Genomic DNA, 17,738 nt, shown 5'->3' with positions numbered 1-17,738 from the left:
ACGCTAACCGCTTCAGGCAACAAACTAACTCTTCATTGGTGCACACTCCACCGCCAACTGTGAACATCAACGGCAGGTATCAACAACCATCATATCGCCAGTTATAAGAGCATTCTACATAGCACCAAGGCACATGGCACATTTTCATTCATCATAAAGAGGACCTCATAAAGTCGCCATTATGGACGACCGACCCTTTAACCTGCAACCGCCAGCGGCGAAGCCAAGGGGCCCTCAAAATATCGCTGAATTCTGGGCCCGGGCACGCTCACAACCTGGCGGCATCCAAGTCATGGTAGCAGCTCGAAGAGCCAAAGCCGCCGCTGCTGAACAGAAAGATGGCCAGAATGATGTTGAAATGACCGATTCCAATGAGGCCGAGGAACCTGCCGAGACCGAGGCTGAGGAGTCGACCGAAACCCCGGATATTAACGCCGTACGGGCTCAACTCCTTCAACAAACCCAAGCTGCCCTGGCAACATCAAACTGGGCCCTCGACTTCCTTTCCCTGCTAATCTCCAGGGAGATGCCGACTCAAGCTACCAGCACACTCAGCCAAGAAACACGCGCGACTGTTGGTCTCGGTACCCTAGGCGCCACCATGCTCGCAGCGCCCACCGCCCTGGCCCAGTCAAGAGAGACGGAGATGAGAATGACAGCTATAGGCCAACGATACCTGGCGTTGGACAATTGTATTAGCATGGCGAAGCCCGCACAGTCAAGATTAGAACACCAGATCGAGGCCGAGGAGAAGTACTGGGCCGAGGTGTCCACAGTCAAGGAAGCCGGCTTCAGAGTTGCTCGCATGGCTCAGGAACCACAAACCATGTGTGTCAGCTTTGGCTTCTTGAACGCCGCCCCAGAGTTCAAGAACAGCGGGATTGCACCGCTGAGAAGAGCCGACGATGGGTCCGTCAAGTTGGAGCTCGGAAGAAGGGGCGGTGGATCTCGGCGCATACGCGTTAGGATTCTCGAGAACGACAAGGTTGTCGGACAATCGTCGTTGCCGGATCCGTTGCCAGAAAACGCAACACTTGTCGACCGTGTCAAGGATGCACGCAATACCATTTTTGCTCAAGAGCTGTGGCATGAAATCAACAGAGAAGCGAGAACGCTCGGCGGCCGCAATGTGCGGATGTCCAGATCTTCTGTCACGTACGCCATGAGTCCAACCTCGACCATGTCGGTCGAGCTTGCCTCGTTGGAGGAAGAGAATGCAAAGGACACAGCAGGCTCACCAAGACCAAAAGACGATGTCGCCGAAACGTTGAGCCTAGCCTTGGCCCTACAGCTTTCCCACGCCCACAAAATCAATGAAAGGAGGCGGGAGGACAGGAACGCGGTTCAAACCTCGGCTCCGGTGTACTCCCTCCTCGGCCCTATCGTCTCGTGGTTCGAACACGAGAGGAACATCGCCCAATTCATCCAGCATCTCCTCGCCTATTCAAAGGCTCTACGCTCCGCCGGCCTGCCCGCTTCAGTTCTCGTGAGGGAACCGCCGGTCCGCACACCACCCGGCGCGGGCACGGCAGCTGACTCGGAAAATATCGGCCCGGTATTGTACAGCCCTCCAGCGGTGGAGTTTGACGTGGACATCACGCCTCAGTCTCGACTGAGGGTGATGGTCAAACCTCCCCAGTCTGACGGCCCTCGTTTCGCTGTTTGGACGTTACCGCCACCGCCATCGTCGCAGCCGGGGAGTGGGAATCCGCTGCAGAGCGTGTTTCCGCCCAGTCCGGACGAGTACTTTGATGCTAATGACGCGGTGTGGTATATCAACGGGGCTGTGCCGAGGGCGTTGACGGCGCATTCCATGTTGGTGCTGAAGGGGTTGAAAGGGAACTCCTCTTCGGGGGAGGAGGGTCTCGCGAGGTGGGCTACGAGGTCGGATGAGAAGGGGTTGGTGGATGAGACGGGGGGTTTTGGGATCGGGTTTGAGTTTACCTTTAGTGAGGGTGGTCCTGAGTTGAAGGTGACTGGGGCTTTTGCGGAAGGGGGGGAGAAGGTCAGCAGGCAGTGGGTTTGGGGTTTGGGGAGTCCGGCGGGTGAGGCTCTGGAGGATGTGGTCAGGCAGGTGCTCTCTAGCTGTCTTGATACTTAGTTGTCGTGCTCGATGGGTGCTTTTCTGGGCTACGTTCTGTCGGCCCGATGAGAATAGGGCGGCGTGAATGGTACCGTTCTAGCGAAGGTGTTGTTGCCTCCCTCTCAATCGAATGATCCTCTTCTGATGGGTTGGCGATGACACCATTTTCCGGTCTGTTCTTTTCAACAAGTGGGATTGCGAGGCCTGGTATTTATGGTGGAAAACTGGCTCGGCAAGTCAATAGAATAGCGCAGACTTCGATACGAGGAAGGACACAAATCTTCACTGTATTACAAAACATGCCATAACTCTGTAGTCTCAAGAGGATGTAGGTTCATGCTTTGGAACGAATGTCAAGTCCCTTCTCTCAAAAATGTCACCACAAGGATCATCTAGATATTTCAAAGCATTTCTCTCTCTTTTTTTCACAACTCGCTAGTTAATGTATGTATGTAATCATAAAAGTCGTTAAAAAATAACCAAAAAAACTCGCAAGACATCAAACCAAAACATGACCATGATAAAAGACCAACATGAAAACAATATCCAAAGCTAGAAAAACAAAAGTCCCCCCATCCACTTCTTGTCTCCTTCCATGACAATGACCACTGGTCAACTCTTCAAGCTCATTATTAACCATGCATTGGTGGTTGGTATCATCCAAAACACAATCATCATCATCCTTTTCCAGAAACTACAAAACAAAAAGTTTCTATAACAGCAAGACGTCATCACACATTCATCATCATCAGTGATTCATCATCCCCAAAGTCACCAAAGTCGTATCATGCCGGGCTTTTAGTAACGATATTGGCGACCGCCTGGGTGACGGTGGCTGTCGTAGATGATCTCACGCTCGACCACGCGCTCGTCATCCAGACGGTGTCTGCTGCTGCTGTGGCTGTGGCTGTGGTGGTGGTGGTGACGGTGCTCCCACTCATCGCGCCACTCGCGCTCGTACTGGATCTCTCTGGCGCGGTCCTTGCGGGATTGGCGGATGCGGTCCGAGAGGTTCACAAGACGGACAACCTCCTCCTGTTTAGGGCGTTAGTAATCTATCGGCAGCATGTAGAAAAGGTGAATGTGAACTTACGTGAGCCAAAAAGTCGATAATGTAGTAAAAGTACTCAGTCTCCTCATACTCATAGCCCATCTCCTGAATAGCCTCACGGCAGACCAAGTCCTTGGTGATCTCAGTCCAGGTCTCACTGCGACGCTGCTGGGGGGGAGGCGGCGCAGGAGAGTTCGTCCTCGACTTGGAAATGGTGAGACGGCGATCGGTAATCTTCTCATAATCGTCACGATCCCGGCGGTCCTTGTCAATGATCTGCACACTCAATCGCCTCTCCCGCTCAATGTCGCGGTCACGGTTGCGGTCACGGGCGTCCGAGATAGTGGTGGAGGTCTCCGAAACAACGCTCTTCTCGTCACGGTCAGGGATGAACTTGGCCCGCCGAACACCGCTGTACTTTTGCCATGTCACCTCAGCAGAGGCGCCACCGGCACCATCCATGCGCACACGCTCGGTTCCGGGAGGCACATCGACGATGGTCCAATCCTTGGTGATGCCGTTCCAGGCCTCGCCCATCTTGCCGCGCGCATCGATCCGGGACTTGATCTCGTAAGCTTCGTCGTCGTAGTCGATAACAGGGGGTGCGGCCGAGTGAGCGCGACGGCCACGGGAGATGCTCCGGCGACGCTCAATGTCCACATGGAGGTGCTTGTTCGTGGAGACCACCAGGTCGTCCTCGTAGGCGTGGACAACGGGACGGGAGGGCCGCTCTACAGACCGGCCGCGGCTGTGTGAGTGGGTGTGCTTGTGAATGTCCACCTCGGTGGTACCCTTGCGATTAGTATAAATGTCTATCTCAGTATCACGGTGCTCGTGACGCTGAGGAGGCGACGGCGGGCGGGCTACAACCATGCCTAGGATGAGTTAGTACAACCAGTTCAGCTTGGGATGACAGCCGTAGTGGATGACTCACCATGGTCAATATCGCGGTAATGTGTGATAACCTCTCTCTCGATAGTTGGGCCCTTGATGACCTGGGGTTGCGGCGGCGGCGGCGGAGGAGCCGGGCTTGGGCTCCGGCGCTCTTCTCTCCGATCTGTGATGCGGATGCGCTCGTGGATCGAAGGCGATGGGGAACGGGGCCTCTCAACATAGCGAATTCTCTCCGAAGGGGCCCGGCTGGGCTCGCGTGTCCTTTCGACCTGGCGGATCCGGATATCCTCCTCTACTCGCCTTGGGCCTGGGCTGACGCTTCTGGCCCGCTGAACAATGCGCTCCCTCATCCGAATCTCCGGGCTGGGAGATCTCGGCCTCTGGCGCTCCATGGTCTCGACCTCTCTTGCCCTGAGCACCAACTGGCCGGCTTGATTTGGCCTCTCCTCCCGCAACATGAAAGCGGGGACCCTTGCGGGGTCACGGTAGTCGTCATATTCACGGACGGGGGCACGACGAGGAGGAGGTGCGTCCCGAACGTACTCGCGCTCGTCGAACTCGACACGGCTTCTGCTGGACATTGTTACTTGGTGTTTGGTGCGTTCTTTCTGTGGCAGATGGTGAGCTTTTCTGGCCGGCCTAGCGGTGGAGCGGGGTATGCTGACCTGGCGGGTGGAGGTGGATGGAAGAACTCAAGACCGCTGGGTCACAGAGACTGAGAAGGCGGGGTCGTGAGATGGGCTTGAAACACAACAAGAGCTAGTCTTCTGTCAAGAGTGTGTAGAAAACTTGAAAGAGCCAAAGTTGCGAATGTCCCCGGACTTTCCGCAGAAAAACCTGGAGATTGTGCGGTGGGAAAAGGTGTTCAGCCTGCTCGAGGCTGTGACGTTGGTCGGCTCTGGGGGGTTGGAGGACTCCTGTACTGAGAGTGGCCAAGTGTGAGCCAAGGCGGGGTCCAACGCAGGCAGTGACCAATCTTGACCAGTGAACTTGGCAGACAAACCAGGCTTATGCCTTTTCTCCTCTTCACTTGTCACTTTTCGGCTTGGTGGTCGGCTAGGTCTTACTTCTCACAGTGGGAAATGGAAATGGTCGATGGTGTGCGCAACGGATGAGGTGAAGGGTGGTGGGAAGCCGGAGAAGAAGCCCACGGGGCCTGGGCCGGTATTAAGAACTGAGATGATGCTTCGAGAATGGAAACAGAGAGTGGTCGCAGTCGTTGCAGAGACGGGCGGGCCTGTTGGCCAGCCTCTGGGTATTAACTGCTTTCCCTGCCGCTGGGCCTGACTGACGACGAGTTTCAGGGTCTGGCCTGGTTGGCGGTGCCAGCCAATTGTTCGGGATTTAATTTGGGCTCAAACCAACGTCGTCATCCCACAGCTTCCCTGCGCCTTAGCTAGTCTAGTGCGCCTAGATCGGCGCCTACATTCCCTTTCAACTTATGTAACCAACAATCAGCCTGGTTTTGGGCTCATTCATAGTGTCTGTAAGGAATGAATATCATGACTACCGGCGATGTTTGATGAAGCATGACGGTCAGGCCGTGGGAGAGTCTTGATTGTTGACTTTCCAACGCTTTGAAAGATCCCCAATCTATAGTGGGGTCCACAGACGTTGGCACGAGCCGTTGCGGCGTCTTGACACTGTGCGCTAGTAGGCAGTTTACCCGCCATTACAGTGTATGCTGCTATCGAATGCACTGTGTTTTCTTGTGTCTACTAGGCTTTATCTCGATGTTTCTCAAATATGCGATGTCTTCTCTCCCCTCGCAATCCTCCATCAACCTCACCAGATCCCTCTGCAGGTGTGCGGTAAAGTGTCACAACCAGTCCAGACCAAAGCCCGTCGGTGACACAGGCGTCACAAGCTTCTCCAGAGGCACGAGGGACGTCGCAGCAGGACAGCACCCCCACCGGATGGCAGACTCAGCCAGCCGGACTAATGCGGGCCAACAATCAGATGTCTCTGGCCTGGTGACGCCGATGACTGGGGAAAAATTGAGACAAGACGAACAGGCTAGAAGAAGCGCTATGTTCTCTCTCACAATTGGGTCATCTCATCAGTGTTACCTACACTACTATCATGATGGCCGCAAGCAAATAAAATTGCAGCCCCTCACTCTCCCCCAGCCCCTCCTTTCCAGCAGATAACCCCACCATGGACGAAAGCCTGGTCATACATCATCGATTCACTTTCGTCCGCAACACCGGATACTTACAGTTGCTTCGAATCAACCCGGCGTCTCTCACCGAATTCTCATATAACAAACTCATTATAACAGATCTCTCTAACACCCTGTCCAAAACACCAACTTTTTTCTGTTCAAAAACTTGAGAAAATCCCCGTTTCACGTAGCTTCGCCCATCGGCCCCCCCACCTACCTACCCCAAAAAGTCTCGTGTATAATCCAAGACATCTTTCACCCACACCCACACCTCCAAGACAGGTGACGCAATAGTGCATATTCGGCAGCAAACGAGATTCTTCCAGAAATCCTGTCCATTCTAACACTAGCAGACAAGCCGTGACTAGACTTGCCGACATTTTCGCATCACACGAGAGCAGACAAATGCCGATGTCATTATCACGAGCTTTAGTCTCGATGCCTAAGGGGCAAAAATGGAAGTTCAGAGAACATCTCGATTCAGATCATCAACTTTATCGTCGTAGTTTGGGCATCAATCATCCAACTTCCGAAATCGAGCAGCAGCAAGCACAACATCATGCACTCAAACCGCCCATCATGACCAAACCATATTGAATCCACATCAATATAATGCAGTTTGAGATCCGGACTGGCTGTCTCAAAAGAACTGTGCCCCCCTTCCCTCCTCATCATGATAGGAGAGTAAACATAGTCCAACACACACTTCTACGGCACAAATGATCCCCCCTCCCTTTCGGCTCGGCCCATGAATCCGACCAACCTACCACGCCGCTCAGATTAGCGAAACCCATAGTGTACTTATTCCCTCCCCTCTCAAACGAAAAAAGAGTCCCACTTCTGTTTCGTTTCATATTGTTCTTTTTTGTTCCTGTAGATCCCGAACATGCACCTAGCACAGGTCAAAAATCGTTGACCCAGCCAGCTACCCGGCCAAGTGATGATAAAAATGACAGATGGCAGATCGGCACACAATGAAATCAGTTACAGATGATCACAATGTATTTCCTCCCATGGAAACATATGGGTTACTCTGACAAGAAAAAAAGTAGGGGAAAAAAAACAGTATGATACACCCACCCAGGTATTATGCCGCCGCCAAATTCTGTGTGCTCTTCCTGCTTTGAATAAAATCCGGTGGCCGGTGCTGTAGTAGCAACCATAGCTCCTCCTCTGAGGGGCCAAAGCCATATATCATCGCATTGAAGAGCTCATTGTGAAAAAGAAAAAAAATGAACCCAGCAAATTGTGCCAACAAGAAAGGTCCACTACCTGCCTCGCCAAAAAAAATATATATATCAAGTGTTGACGGGTAAAGTGTGTTGAGTACATCAACTTTAGGCAGCCCTGCTGACAGTTAGCATCAGTCCCCATCAAGCAACACCCTGCAAAAAAAAAACTTACGCCTTTCTACCACGCTTCTTTGGGGCAGGAGCAGCTTCACCATTGGCATCGGCAGCCTTGGCCTTGGGCTTCCGGCCTCCTCGCTTCTTGGGAGAGACCTTCTCCTCAACCTCGGCCTCCTCCTCGGCCTCCTCCGGCGCAGCATCAACCTCCGCATCGGCCTCAACCTCAGGCTCAGGCTCGGCATCCTTCGCCTTCTTGCCCCGAGCTCCACGCTTGGCAGGAGCAGCACGCTTCGGCTTCTCGACAACCTCCTCCTCGTCCTCCTCGGGTGTCGCCTCGGACTCTGGCTCAACTTGCGGCTCAGGCTCCTTCGCCTGTTTCCCCTTAGCTCCACGTTTGGCAGGGGCAACACGCTTGGGCTTCTCAACAATTTCATCCTCGTCTTCCTCCTCCTCCTCCTCCTCCTCCTCCTCCTTGTAAACAGGCGCCGCCTTCTTGCCACGAGCAGCACCTCTTCTCTTGGGCTGCGCAGCTTCCTCTTCGTCCTCTTCCTTAACAGCAGCAACAGCCTTCTTGCCACGAGCAGCCTTCTTCTTGGGTTTCTCTTGCTCCTCAGCCGGCTCAGCATCAGCCAAAACTTGATCCTCGTCCTCAACAGCAGCAGCAGCAGCCTTCTTGCCACCACGTTTAGCCTTCTTCGCAACAGGAGCCTCGGTCTCGGCTTCAGCCTCAGCTTCGTCTTCATCAGCCTTCTTGCGGCCACGCTTAGCAGCACGCTTCTTGGCAGGAGTCTCTGCAGCCTCAGCTCCATTGCCCTCCTATATCACGGTCAGCCATCGGTTAACACCAACCCCCGGCAAAGCGCAGCTCACCTCTTCCTCAGCGTTCTTCTTCTTCCGGGGCTGACGCAGGCGAATTCCCTTCTGTCCAGGAACGTTGAATTCGGGGTCGCCATTGAAATCCTCAGCATCGATATGTCCCTGGTTAAGAACCCTCTGAACCTTCTGTCTCAAATCAGGGTACTCCCTAGTATGCTTCATTAGTTTTCCACACCCAACCGCCACATTACCACCAGACAATAGTCAAACTTACTCCAACTCCTCCCAGCCATCAAGCATATCCCAGTTGTATTCACCGTTCTTGTCCTTGCTGAGATACTCCTGCAAGTTGGAGATGGTCTCACCAGAGACGCAGCCCCTGTGTGAATTCTTTAGGACATCAATTCCAGCAGAAAAGGGGTGGATATAATTAGACATACCAATGACGCCAGGCCCAGCTCCCATGCTCCATGATGGTCACCCAGACTCCAAACCGGAGCTGGCCCTTTTCAATCTTGATGTTTTCCTTCTTGCAGACGGGGTCTTTGCACCCGGCACGGCCGGTAGTGGCTCTCTCTGTGGATGGGTTAGATCATGTTAAATACGATGGGGGTGGAGTGGAGGTGGAAGGAAAGTGACGTCGACGAGGTTGGCTTCTGATGAATCCAAAATGACAAGAGGTAAAATGTCAAAGTTGGAAAAGAGCATCTCGTGAGCAATGTGGTATGACCAAGGCAGACTGACAATGGTGAAAACCCATCATGCGATAGGAAAGAAGAGATGCACCATCAAGAGAAGGACATACCAACACGATAACCAGACATCTTGACCGACTTTCAGTGATCAAGCCGATTCTGTTAGGATTGCCGAGATTGTTGAGAATCCTCTATTCAAAGCAGAAAACGTGCCGAATCGCTGCAGAATAGCTTCTCAATCGCTCCCTTTTCTCTGTCGTGTTGAAGACCGGAAGATAGACGCGTCTGTTGCGCGTTGCTGAGTGGGTGAGATTGGATAGAAGACGGTGAGCTTAGCGAGAGCGTGCTGTAGACAGTGAATGGGTCGATCCGACCAATATTTCAACACACAACAAAGCTTGCCAGAAATATTTCTGGAAAAGAGGTGAAAAGTTTTCTCAAAGGAAATCGAGACAGGCTTTCTTCTGACCGTCAATGAAAAAAGTTGGAAAAACCAGGCAGAAATCTCAGCTGTTCCACAGTTCTTTTTTGCGAGGAGAGAAGGTACGACCTATCTGGCGGGAGTGTGGAATGAACGGTGAAATCCAGGCCCAAGCGTTGTGTTGCGCTAGGCGGGCTGAGGGATCATTAATAACCAACCAACCCGCCGTTTGTTTGGATTTCAGGGGTTAACCCGCTGTCATCAACAATCTGGGAATGGTCCTCCAGGATGATTGTTTGCATTGTGAAGGTCGAGTGTGTCATTTGCTATTTCGAGGAAACGCAACAGACTGATAGAAGTTATGTCAACTAGAACGAATCCATTGACTCAGATATCACCAATCTCTACAAACACTATCCATCTAAATACTTTCCTAAAACCAACACCCCTTAAATAACCGCTATGCTCACCTTCCCAAAAACTCGCTATTCATAACCACCGCCCCGCTCATACAATATCCCATATTTTATCCAAGGATTTACAAAAACGGACACCACCCAATATACATCGCCGCCAAATTCCTCGGGTTGGTCGCCTCCTTGATCAGCATATCCACCTGCCCCTCCACCCCCAGCGGTATGCTCTCCTCCGGCAGCAACCCCTCCACCTTCCTCTTAATGCTCGCCACCACGCTCGTAGGATTCAACTTGATCACCTCCTTCGTCCTCTTGCTCCCCCTCTGCAGATCCAGCGTGGGATCATAAATAAACGCCTCCAAAATACTCATCAACGTCTCCTCTTGTTGCCTGAGTATTCTCAACGTCAGCTCGCTGCAGTGCCTAAACGGCCCTTCATACCGATACACCCCCATGGCATACTGCATATTGTGCGTCAACCTGAACGGCACACACTCGGGCTGGGTAAACGTCCTCCCCTTGTCAAAAAGACAGTTGAAATCCACGTGGAAAACGCCCCCGTTCCCCTCCTCAAGCAAGACATTCTCTCCGTGCCGGTCACCCAACCCGAGAATCGTCCCCACCATCGACATGACCGCACACGACCGCGTGTACTTCAGCCTCGCCGCAAACCAAGACGAAGGGTTGGGAAACTGCGAGACGAACCACTCCCCCAACACGGGCGGGAACATCCCGATGATCGTCTCGGTATAGATGTGCGTGTTGTTGTCCCCGGCGCAAGCCTGCTTCATCAGCTGCGCGAGCTGGGTGTAGTTTGGCGAGATGTTCCTCCCCCTATAGATGCTCAGCAAAATTTCGCGCAATGTCTTCAGCCCGTCGACCCATTCGATGATGCCGCATTCTTCGTTGAGGGGCGTGACAGCATATGTCCTGATGTAGAGCTGCCTTCGGCTGGATTCCACGTCCCGTTTGAGCGAGCGATTGATGAGCGAGTTAAACTCCATTAGGCGCTGGTCTGTACGCAGATCGTCCTTGGGTTTGATCAGTAGACCATAAAGCTTGCCATCTGATCCACGGGCTGTCAACTTCCGTGGCTTTGCCAGTGACCCCAAAACCAAGACATGGTCAAGGAACGCCTCAATCGTGACAGCATCCCGAGAAAATGGCTTGTGCCTCCTGACATTGTCTGTCAAAGTCGGCAACGTGGCAGTCAAACTGGTCTCAACCGGAACGACCAGCGGGCAAGGCGTGCACTTGTGGTTAAAGAACAAATCCCTAGTGATGCTCGCCGTCGTTGTCCTGTTGCTCTGAAAGTGTCCATTGTTGCAAGCCACGAGCAGTTGTTCGGCTAGCTTCTCCCCTGCTCTCAAAAACGCCTTAATGTCCGGGCTGGACGTCTTGATCGTGTTCAATATCTTGATTGCCCTCCTTTGGCGGTCGTTTGGCTGCCTGCTGGGATTCGCCATGAAAGGGAAGACGTTCCAGAGGGCCTGCCTAGGATAGGCGTTCACCACCCTGACAATCATGTCCTCCAGTACTTTGAAGACATCCGGGCTTGGGTGTCCTATCCGGGCAGTGATTTGAGGCAAGGATGTATAGCAAATATATGCAGGCATGGTCTCCAGTTGCTTGTGGAATTTTGCGCAGAGCTCAGTGAGAATGTCACGTCGTCGCTGGTACAATTCTCTGGAAAACGTCACCTTGCCGTCTGGAGTTTTGTTGACCTGAGATCCGAGTTCCAGGAATAGCGTCAGAATTCGGGGAAAGGTTTGAGAAATGTACTTTGACCCAAAGTTGAGCGAACGGAGATAGTTCTCAATGACGAGCTTGGCTGTCTCTCCAGTGATGTACTCATCACTCTGTTGCTCCGGATCCAGGCCTTTCTCCGACTCCAAAAGCTTCTTGTAATGACGCCCGAGGTAGTAATGACCCTTCTCCCAGCGTGAATGCGTCTTGGCTGCTTGCTGATACTGTGCCCGCAATGCGCCCGCATGCGTTTGGCCGGTGGAATCAAGCCATTTGGCCAAAAGAAGCTGCGCTGTCGCCGTCAACATATTGCGATGGGACTCTTGGCTTCTGGCCGAGCTCGGAGGAACGGGTCCAACTGCTTTGTCGACGAAGGAGTTCTCCTTGATCGCCATCTCCAGTATCTGAATAGCTTTGCGATGATGTCCATCCTTGTACAGCAAACGAGCGTTCTCAATGATAGCAGAAGCATCGCCGAGTTGTTGAGCATGCAGCACTGCGTTGAACGACTGATGCATGGAGCCGGCCTTCCTCGCCAGCTTACCGCTCAGGAGCCAGAGTGCCGATATATCCTCGTTGCCATATTTCGGTCTGCAAAAGTCAGTAACCCAAGCTCCAGCATCAGGACTCCAGGGGCTAACATACCTCATCAACTCCATAGCCGCCCTCCTCACACCAAGCAAATACTGCTTATCCCCAACATAAGCACCAAGCACCTGCAACCTCCGATCCAGCGTCGCAAGAACCGCCTGATTGTCACCTTCCAAAGCCTTATTGCTAGCAATCATCTCAAGATCGCTTAGCACATGACATCTCAGCATAGCCTCATGGCAAGCCCTCAACGACGACGTCGCCGAGTAAGTCATTGACCCCGCCACCTTGTCCCGCAAAATCTGGATATGCTCCTTGAATCCCCCCATATCCCTCTTCTTCAGCGAAAGCAAAGCTTGCCCAACCCCAAGATCGAAAACCTCCGAAACATCGCCTGCATTGTAAAGCCCAAGGTACTTCTCCAGTGTTTCCCACCGCCCTGTGGCCCACGAGGCTTCCACCGCAAAGGGCGCTATCCTGTTGACCGTCGCTGGAGACCTCTTCATGCCCTCCACGTAGTTGAGCAAAACGTCATGCTGGCCTGATTCTTTGAGACAGGTGAGGAGATCAACCTGAATATCAGTGTCCTCGGGGGATTCCGCCAGTCGAATCTCATACCATGTCTGGGCTGCTGTCCAGCGGCCAGCTTTCCGATGGTTGAGGGCTTGCTGGTCCAAAGTGACCGTGCCCAGATGAGCCGAGACACCTTCCAAACCATCTGGGTCGTCGATTTGCGTGTAAATGTTCTGAAGAGTGTCACGCAACCGATAGTCTTCGTCGACTTCCCGTACTTCCTGTGGCTTTTTCTTATCGAGATTCTCCAGGTGCGGCTCCAGAAAGTAAAGAGCTCTGGCATACTCACCGCAATCGACAGCTCGCTGCGAAAGTAACTTTGGATCGAGAGAGTCGAGAAGATCCTCAACCCAGGCGACCTGTTTCTGGGCCCTTGGCGTGGTCGCCTTCAGTTTCCTAATTTGCAGCCATCTCTTGAAGTAGTCGATAATGCGGAACACCGCCTGGTAATAGAGCTTTGTCTGCTCCTTCTCGACATACGAGGCTGTGTTTGGCGGGTGGTATTTCAGAATAGCCAACAACTCAGCCTTGATCTTTGGACTGAACACCGAAGAGTCCGGTTGACCCAGGATGACATGCATGACCACAAAAGGCAGCAAAAATTCAGTAACCGTGAGATCTTTGACCTTGATCAACCGGCACAGCGGCTCAAAGATCATCTCACTAAAAGCGTTCTGAGTGCAGCGCAGCAGATCAAACACGATAGCTTTGAGCCATGCGGAATATGACTTCTTCCCTGGTTTGAAGATCGGGTATTCAGTGGACTGCTTAGGCAAAGGCGCAAGCAAGAAGGAGGAAGATAAAAGCGGGATAAGGGTTTCGCGAGTGCTTTCCGCAAAGGCGAGCCATCTCCTATAGACCGGCTCGCTTTCTCCTTCACCAGCCATCTGGAAAGCAACTTTAAAGTCGGTTCTCTCGAGGAGAACCTGCATGGCATAAGAGAGGTATCCCTGGAATTTGGTGTCGGTTGTCGACTGGAAGGCTTTGACCAGGACATTCTCCAGCACAAAGGCCACAAAGTCAGTGGTCTCGCTTGCGTCCTCAAAGTTGTGAATGACGACAATGTGTTGCTGCTCCCGCGTAGTTTCCAGACGATTGGAGTCCAAGCAACCTATGAGCCCGAGAGCTTCAGCGCATGACCGCGTAATACATGGTTGCCATCCGTTGTACTTGACCGAACAGTCCAAGATTGAACGAGTCAAGGTTGTGAGGATAGCATCCGGACGTTCGCTAATGGCTGAGGTTTGGAGATATTCCTGGTGCTTCTCCAGATATGGCACCAGTTCAGTCAACGCGTACTCGACAACACCGGGGTTTTCATGGGCCAAACGCTGTGAGAATACGGCAAAGGTCTCCTTGATCGTCAAGCGCGGACGAAGGCCTTCGACTTCCTCACTGATATCCCGCAGCTCATCAATTTCACCGAGCGAGGGAAGCTTGATGGAGTACTCCATGATGATCTGTCTGTTCTTAGAAAGCAGATCTTGCAACAGAGACTTGAGGAATTGTTTGGTTTCTTCATCGCAGGAACTGTAGTAGAACCTGATAAGGTAAAAAGTCGCTTCGAGTAGTACTTCCAGGTCGGTGTCCTCCATACACGTGAGCATAGATGCCCAACATGAAAAGGCTGCTGATCGGAGTTCATCGTGGGCCAGCGCAGTCACCAAGCAAGCCGATATCTGTCGATATATTAGAGAAAGTCTCGCAAGCTGACGCTTTGCTTTACTTACTTGGGTACGGGCAATGCTGGCGTATGAAGAACACACCCTAATCATTACCTCCATTGCGCGAATGCACAATTTTCGCTCCTGTGGAGGAGGATGCACATTGTGAGAATCATTAATGTTCTCGACTAGCCGCGTAGCGACGCCCAAGGCATAGGGTTGAAGAAAGCGCCCGATAACATCTGTCCTGCTCATCTTTTTGTCCTTTGGCGTTCCGGTGATCAGGTTCGCCATTGTGACAAGTGCTGTTCGTACCTAGTAACTGTCAGTCATGAAGCTCTCAAGATAGCCAAAAAAGAAAAGGAACAAAACAAAAACCTGAAGAATCCTTACCTGGGGCTTTCGATCGTCGTTCGCAGCGGCGGCATATTTGAACAACTCTAAAGCAATCATCATGGGCCCCGTTCGAAGTAAATCCACCAGGGGAGACTTGTTAAGATGCGCAGATGTATGTTGAAGCAGCTCCATCGCGTACGATTCCACGTTCGGTACATCTTGTACAAGGAGAAGTGCAAGTATAGACGGTAGGTTTTCAGCATCAACACAAGGCTGCCAGCAGTCCTTCTCACCCCTTGCTTCAGCAATCTTTTGAATGACCTCGCGTTTTTTGCCGAGAACCAACCACGGCAACGCATGCTTTTGCAACATCTTCAAAAGGTTATGAACGCTTATCTGAAGAAGTTCAGCAACCAGCTGTGTGGTCTGTGGCCTTGACACGAGGTCCTTAACGACTGAAAACGCCAAACTTGGCCAGAAAGGCCGGAAGAGGCTGGCAATTGCCACATCATGAGATTCCGCGAGGTTCATAATCTCGTTGAACGCAACGGTTGATACCATCATGTTGTGGTGCCCGAGATACTCGACCAGTTTGACGAGGACGAGGTTCAACTCCGTGTCCGCCACCACTCGCCCAACTTGGCCCCATGCCATGATGCAAGTTTCCTGCAAGGAGATGACGTTTTGGTCAGATATTGATTTGAGAAGTCCGATAGTACGGGCCGTGTTTCTTTTGATAACGCTGTTATCCACCTCGGTGGCTGAGAAATTGGCAAGAAAAATGGGCAACGCCCGTCCAGCAGCAATACGAAGCTCTCTGACCGAGCTGCTCAGAGATTGTAGGCACCACTTCCCAGGAGCCGACTTTCCATTGTCCCAAAACTCCCCATTCGGTACGTGCCTAGCTATTCGTCGAAGAGCTATCATCGCAAAGATACGAGGCCGCCTGGATTCGACAAATTCTTGCAACAGAATTAATTTACTGAAAGAGCTTAGTGCGAGGCTCTTGATATCCGCATCATAACCTGAGACCGGTGTCATATTGCTGGTACCAGAGCAATACAAACACCGGAATTTGAGAGTCGAGGGAGTGCTGTGTTTGTGAACTGTCAATGTATTCTCTGCCGCGCAGAACAGACGTGATATAAGTTCAATAAGCCAGCACTGATCAGCCTCGCTAAGCTGAGGGTAGGCGTCCGCTAAGTGGTTCAAGATATCTCCGAGGTCCATTTCCGGATCTGTTTCGAGTAGCTGGCAGAGTCGCCTATGAATATCACCCAGAACTCCGGACGCCACTGATGAAGAGTCCGTTTTCCTACGTTTCGGTGGAGGGTGTGAGGATGCTTGTGGCGGATTGTTCTTGGCCAAAAGCTTTTCTACCTGTTGCTTCAGTGCTGCATCCACAAAGTTGCCTGCTTGAATCTCAGCGGTAAAGCCCTTGAAAGCTGGGTTTACGGTTGCTTGCGCCAAAAGCTCAACAGCTCGCTGGGTTTGAGTTAGCGTAGTTATAGCATCAACGTCATATTGTTTTACTCACTGAGAAATCGGTATCAGGCCCAATGACAGCATTCTCCATCGTCAGTACTTTTGAAATCCCAAAAAGACCACAAGAGATAAGACTTGATGTTGGTGCATGAGCAATGGCAGCTTTTGCTAGATGAACAAAAGCAAGACACATCACGCGCCTTGCATCTACTCCTTCATCGCCTTGGGTAAGTAGTTGTTGGGGATTTTTGATCACGTTGTTGCATACTAAAGCAAGAGTGGCATTAGCCTTGTGCTTGAAGATTGCATCCGTGGCGCCAAGTTCGTTGTATGCCTCTGCCAACTCAAGAGACATCTGAACAATTTTCGAAACCCTAGTCTCCGAGGGGACTGGCAAAGTTGCCACGAGGAGACTGAGCGGCTGGAAAAGATCCAAGACCCAGATGGTATGATTGCCGTAAAGAACAGAGATATTGGCCTCAGGCCCGGGAATGATGGCGCGTTGGATGATTGAAAGAAGGCTGGTAGCAAAGTGGATAGCATTTTCTTCACCCTGGAGAGGGAATGTGCAATTCAGGATCGGGGTTTCAGAGACTGATTTCAAAAATGCGCTTGGGGGCAGCTCGATTTGGAGAGGAGAAGTTCTGGTCGTCGAGGAATTGGGGTCAAAAATGTCAAGAATACCTAATGGAAGGTTAGTGGGCTTGTTCTCCCATATCCAAGAACATTAGAGGTAGGCTTACTGTTAAGGATTGCACGGAAGTACTGCATAAGCGGCAAACCGAGGTCCCAAATTCCTACATTATCCTCTACAAGCTCCAGGATGTAATCGAAGAGTGCTTCAACTTGACCAGTAATAGCCCGCGCCCTCCTATGTGCCAGTATCTTGAGCAGTCGTGGAAATATCCATAGCCACAGAGGCTCCTCGCCCATATTTAGGTATTTCGTCCCGTCGGTGGCGCACTTCAAGACGGAAGGCGTCTCCGTTAAAGTGGTTCTTAGGAAGCCAAAAGCTGCAATGGCGCCTTCGTGTAGTTTCTCTTGGGTTGAAAATGGGTCGTCCCAGTAAAGGATTTTGAGAGAGACAGATCCGATCATGTACACCAGTAGATGATTGTACTCGACTTGCTCTGCTGGTGTCTTGATGTCTTCGGATTTGGCGTTGTAATTTTCCACGAGACTCTGAAGATGCTTCAGTTCTTCGGTCGAAGCGTCGCTCAAGTGCGACTTTCGCGATGTCGACGAGATGTTCTCTACGATCTGGGCAGCGAGGGTCGATGGAGGGGGTGCTCCATGGGGGAGCGTATTGTTGCTAAATCCATGCTGTGTGGACCGGGCAGTCCTGCCGCGCGAGTCGGGTGTCATATTGCCTCGGCATGGCGTGGTCGTGATCAGACCGAAAGCGAGTGACTTGAGGCGGGACCCTGGTGTTTTGGTGTTCAGGAAGCTTAGTT

General features: G+C 52.0%; 5 protein-coding genes across 5 annotated transcripts; 1 reads left to right on the top strand and 4 right to left on the bottom strand.

Annotated features, from left to right (window-relative positions):
• Positions 1 to 181: 181 nt before the first annotated feature.
• Positions 182 to 2,101, top strand: SRB4 (RNA polymerase II mediator complex subunit; the record flags this gene model as incomplete). The annotated part of the gene is made up of 1 exon (XM_062942743.1): positions 182 to 2,101. The coding sequence occupies one exon, from the start codon at positions 182 to 184 to the stop codon at positions 2,099 to 2,101; it is 1,920 nt and encodes a 639-aa protein (XP_062805743.1).
• Positions 2,102 to 2,464: 363 nt separating this feature from the next.
• QC764_114890 (uncharacterized protein) lies at positions 2,465 to 4,609 on the bottom strand (the record flags this gene model as incomplete). The annotated part of the gene is made up of 3 exons (XM_062942742.1): positions 2,465 to 3,118; positions 3,177 to 4,009; positions 4,069 to 4,609. The coding sequence occupies 3 exons, from the start codon at positions 4,607 to 4,609 to the stop codon at positions 2,882 to 2,884; spliced, it is 1,611 nt and encodes a 536-aa protein (XP_062805742.1). The 3' UTR covers positions 2,465 to 2,881.
• A 2-nt stretch (positions 4,610 to 4,611) lies between these two features.
• QC764_0017410 (uncharacterized protein) lies at positions 4,612 to 5,507 on the bottom strand (the record flags this gene model as incomplete). Its single annotated transcript, XM_062940007.1, is given in 4 exon segments — positions 4,612 to 4,636; positions 4,818 to 5,084; positions 5,103 to 5,335; positions 5,481 to 5,507. The coding sequence occupies 4 exon segments, from the start codon at positions 5,505 to 5,507 to the stop codon at positions 4,612 to 4,614; spliced, it is 552 nt and encodes a 183-aa protein (XP_062805741.1).
• A 1,669-nt stretch (positions 5,508 to 7,176) lies between these two features.
• QC764_114880 (uncharacterized protein) lies at positions 7,177 to 9,628 on the bottom strand. Its single transcript, XM_062942741.1, has 7 exons — positions 9,407 to 9,628; positions 9,163 to 9,384; positions 8,798 to 8,933; positions 8,632 to 8,736; positions 8,412 to 8,565; positions 7,597 to 8,357; positions 7,177 to 7,539 (listed from the first exon to the last, which is right to left on the bottom strand). Exons 2-7 carry the CDS (start codon positions 9,179 to 9,181, stop codon positions 7,530 to 7,532), a joined length of 1,185 nt encoding a protein of 394 aa, XP_062805740.1. The 5' UTR covers positions 9,182 to 9,384; positions 9,407 to 9,628; the 3' UTR covers positions 7,177 to 7,529.
• Positions 9,629 to 9,788: 160 nt separating this feature from the next.
• On the bottom strand, positions 9,789 to 17,649 carry MEC1 (serine/threonine-protein kinase M1; the record flags this gene model as incomplete). Its single annotated transcript, XM_062942740.1, has 6 exons — positions 9,789 to 12,226; positions 12,281 to 14,478; positions 14,530 to 14,778; positions 14,857 to 16,284; positions 16,337 to 16,968; positions 17,028 to 17,649. The coding sequence occupies 6 exons, from the start codon at positions 17,647 to 17,649 to the stop codon at positions 10,012 to 10,014; spliced, it is 7,344 nt and encodes a 2,447-aa protein (XP_062805739.1). The 3' UTR covers positions 9,789 to 10,011.
• Positions 17,650 to 17,738: the final 89 nt, after the last annotated feature.

This window comes from Podospora pseudoanserina, chromosome 1, assembly GCF_035222485.1.
Source record: "Podospora pseudoanserina strain CBS 124.78 chromosome 1, whole genome shotgun sequence".
NCBI classification, from domain to species: domain Eukaryota; kingdom Fungi; phylum Ascomycota; class Sordariomycetes; order Sordariales; family Podosporaceae; genus Podospora; species Podospora pseudoanserina.
Note: the sequence above shows the minus strand (reverse complement) of the source record. Positions and strands in the feature narration are given on the sequence as shown.

Bases quoted from the DNA above. Each gene is read 5' to 3' on its own strand.
- QC764_114880 (XM_062942741.1), bottom strand. The intron at 8,737-8,797 runs GTATGTCTAATT...GAATTCACACAG, and splicing joins AGCTGGGCCTGGCGTCATTG to GGGCTGCGTCTCTGGTGAGA. The intron at 8,566-8,631 runs GTAAGTTTGACT...GAAGCATACTAG, and splicing joins GATGGCTGGGAGGAGTTGGA to GGAGTACCCTGATTTGAGAC.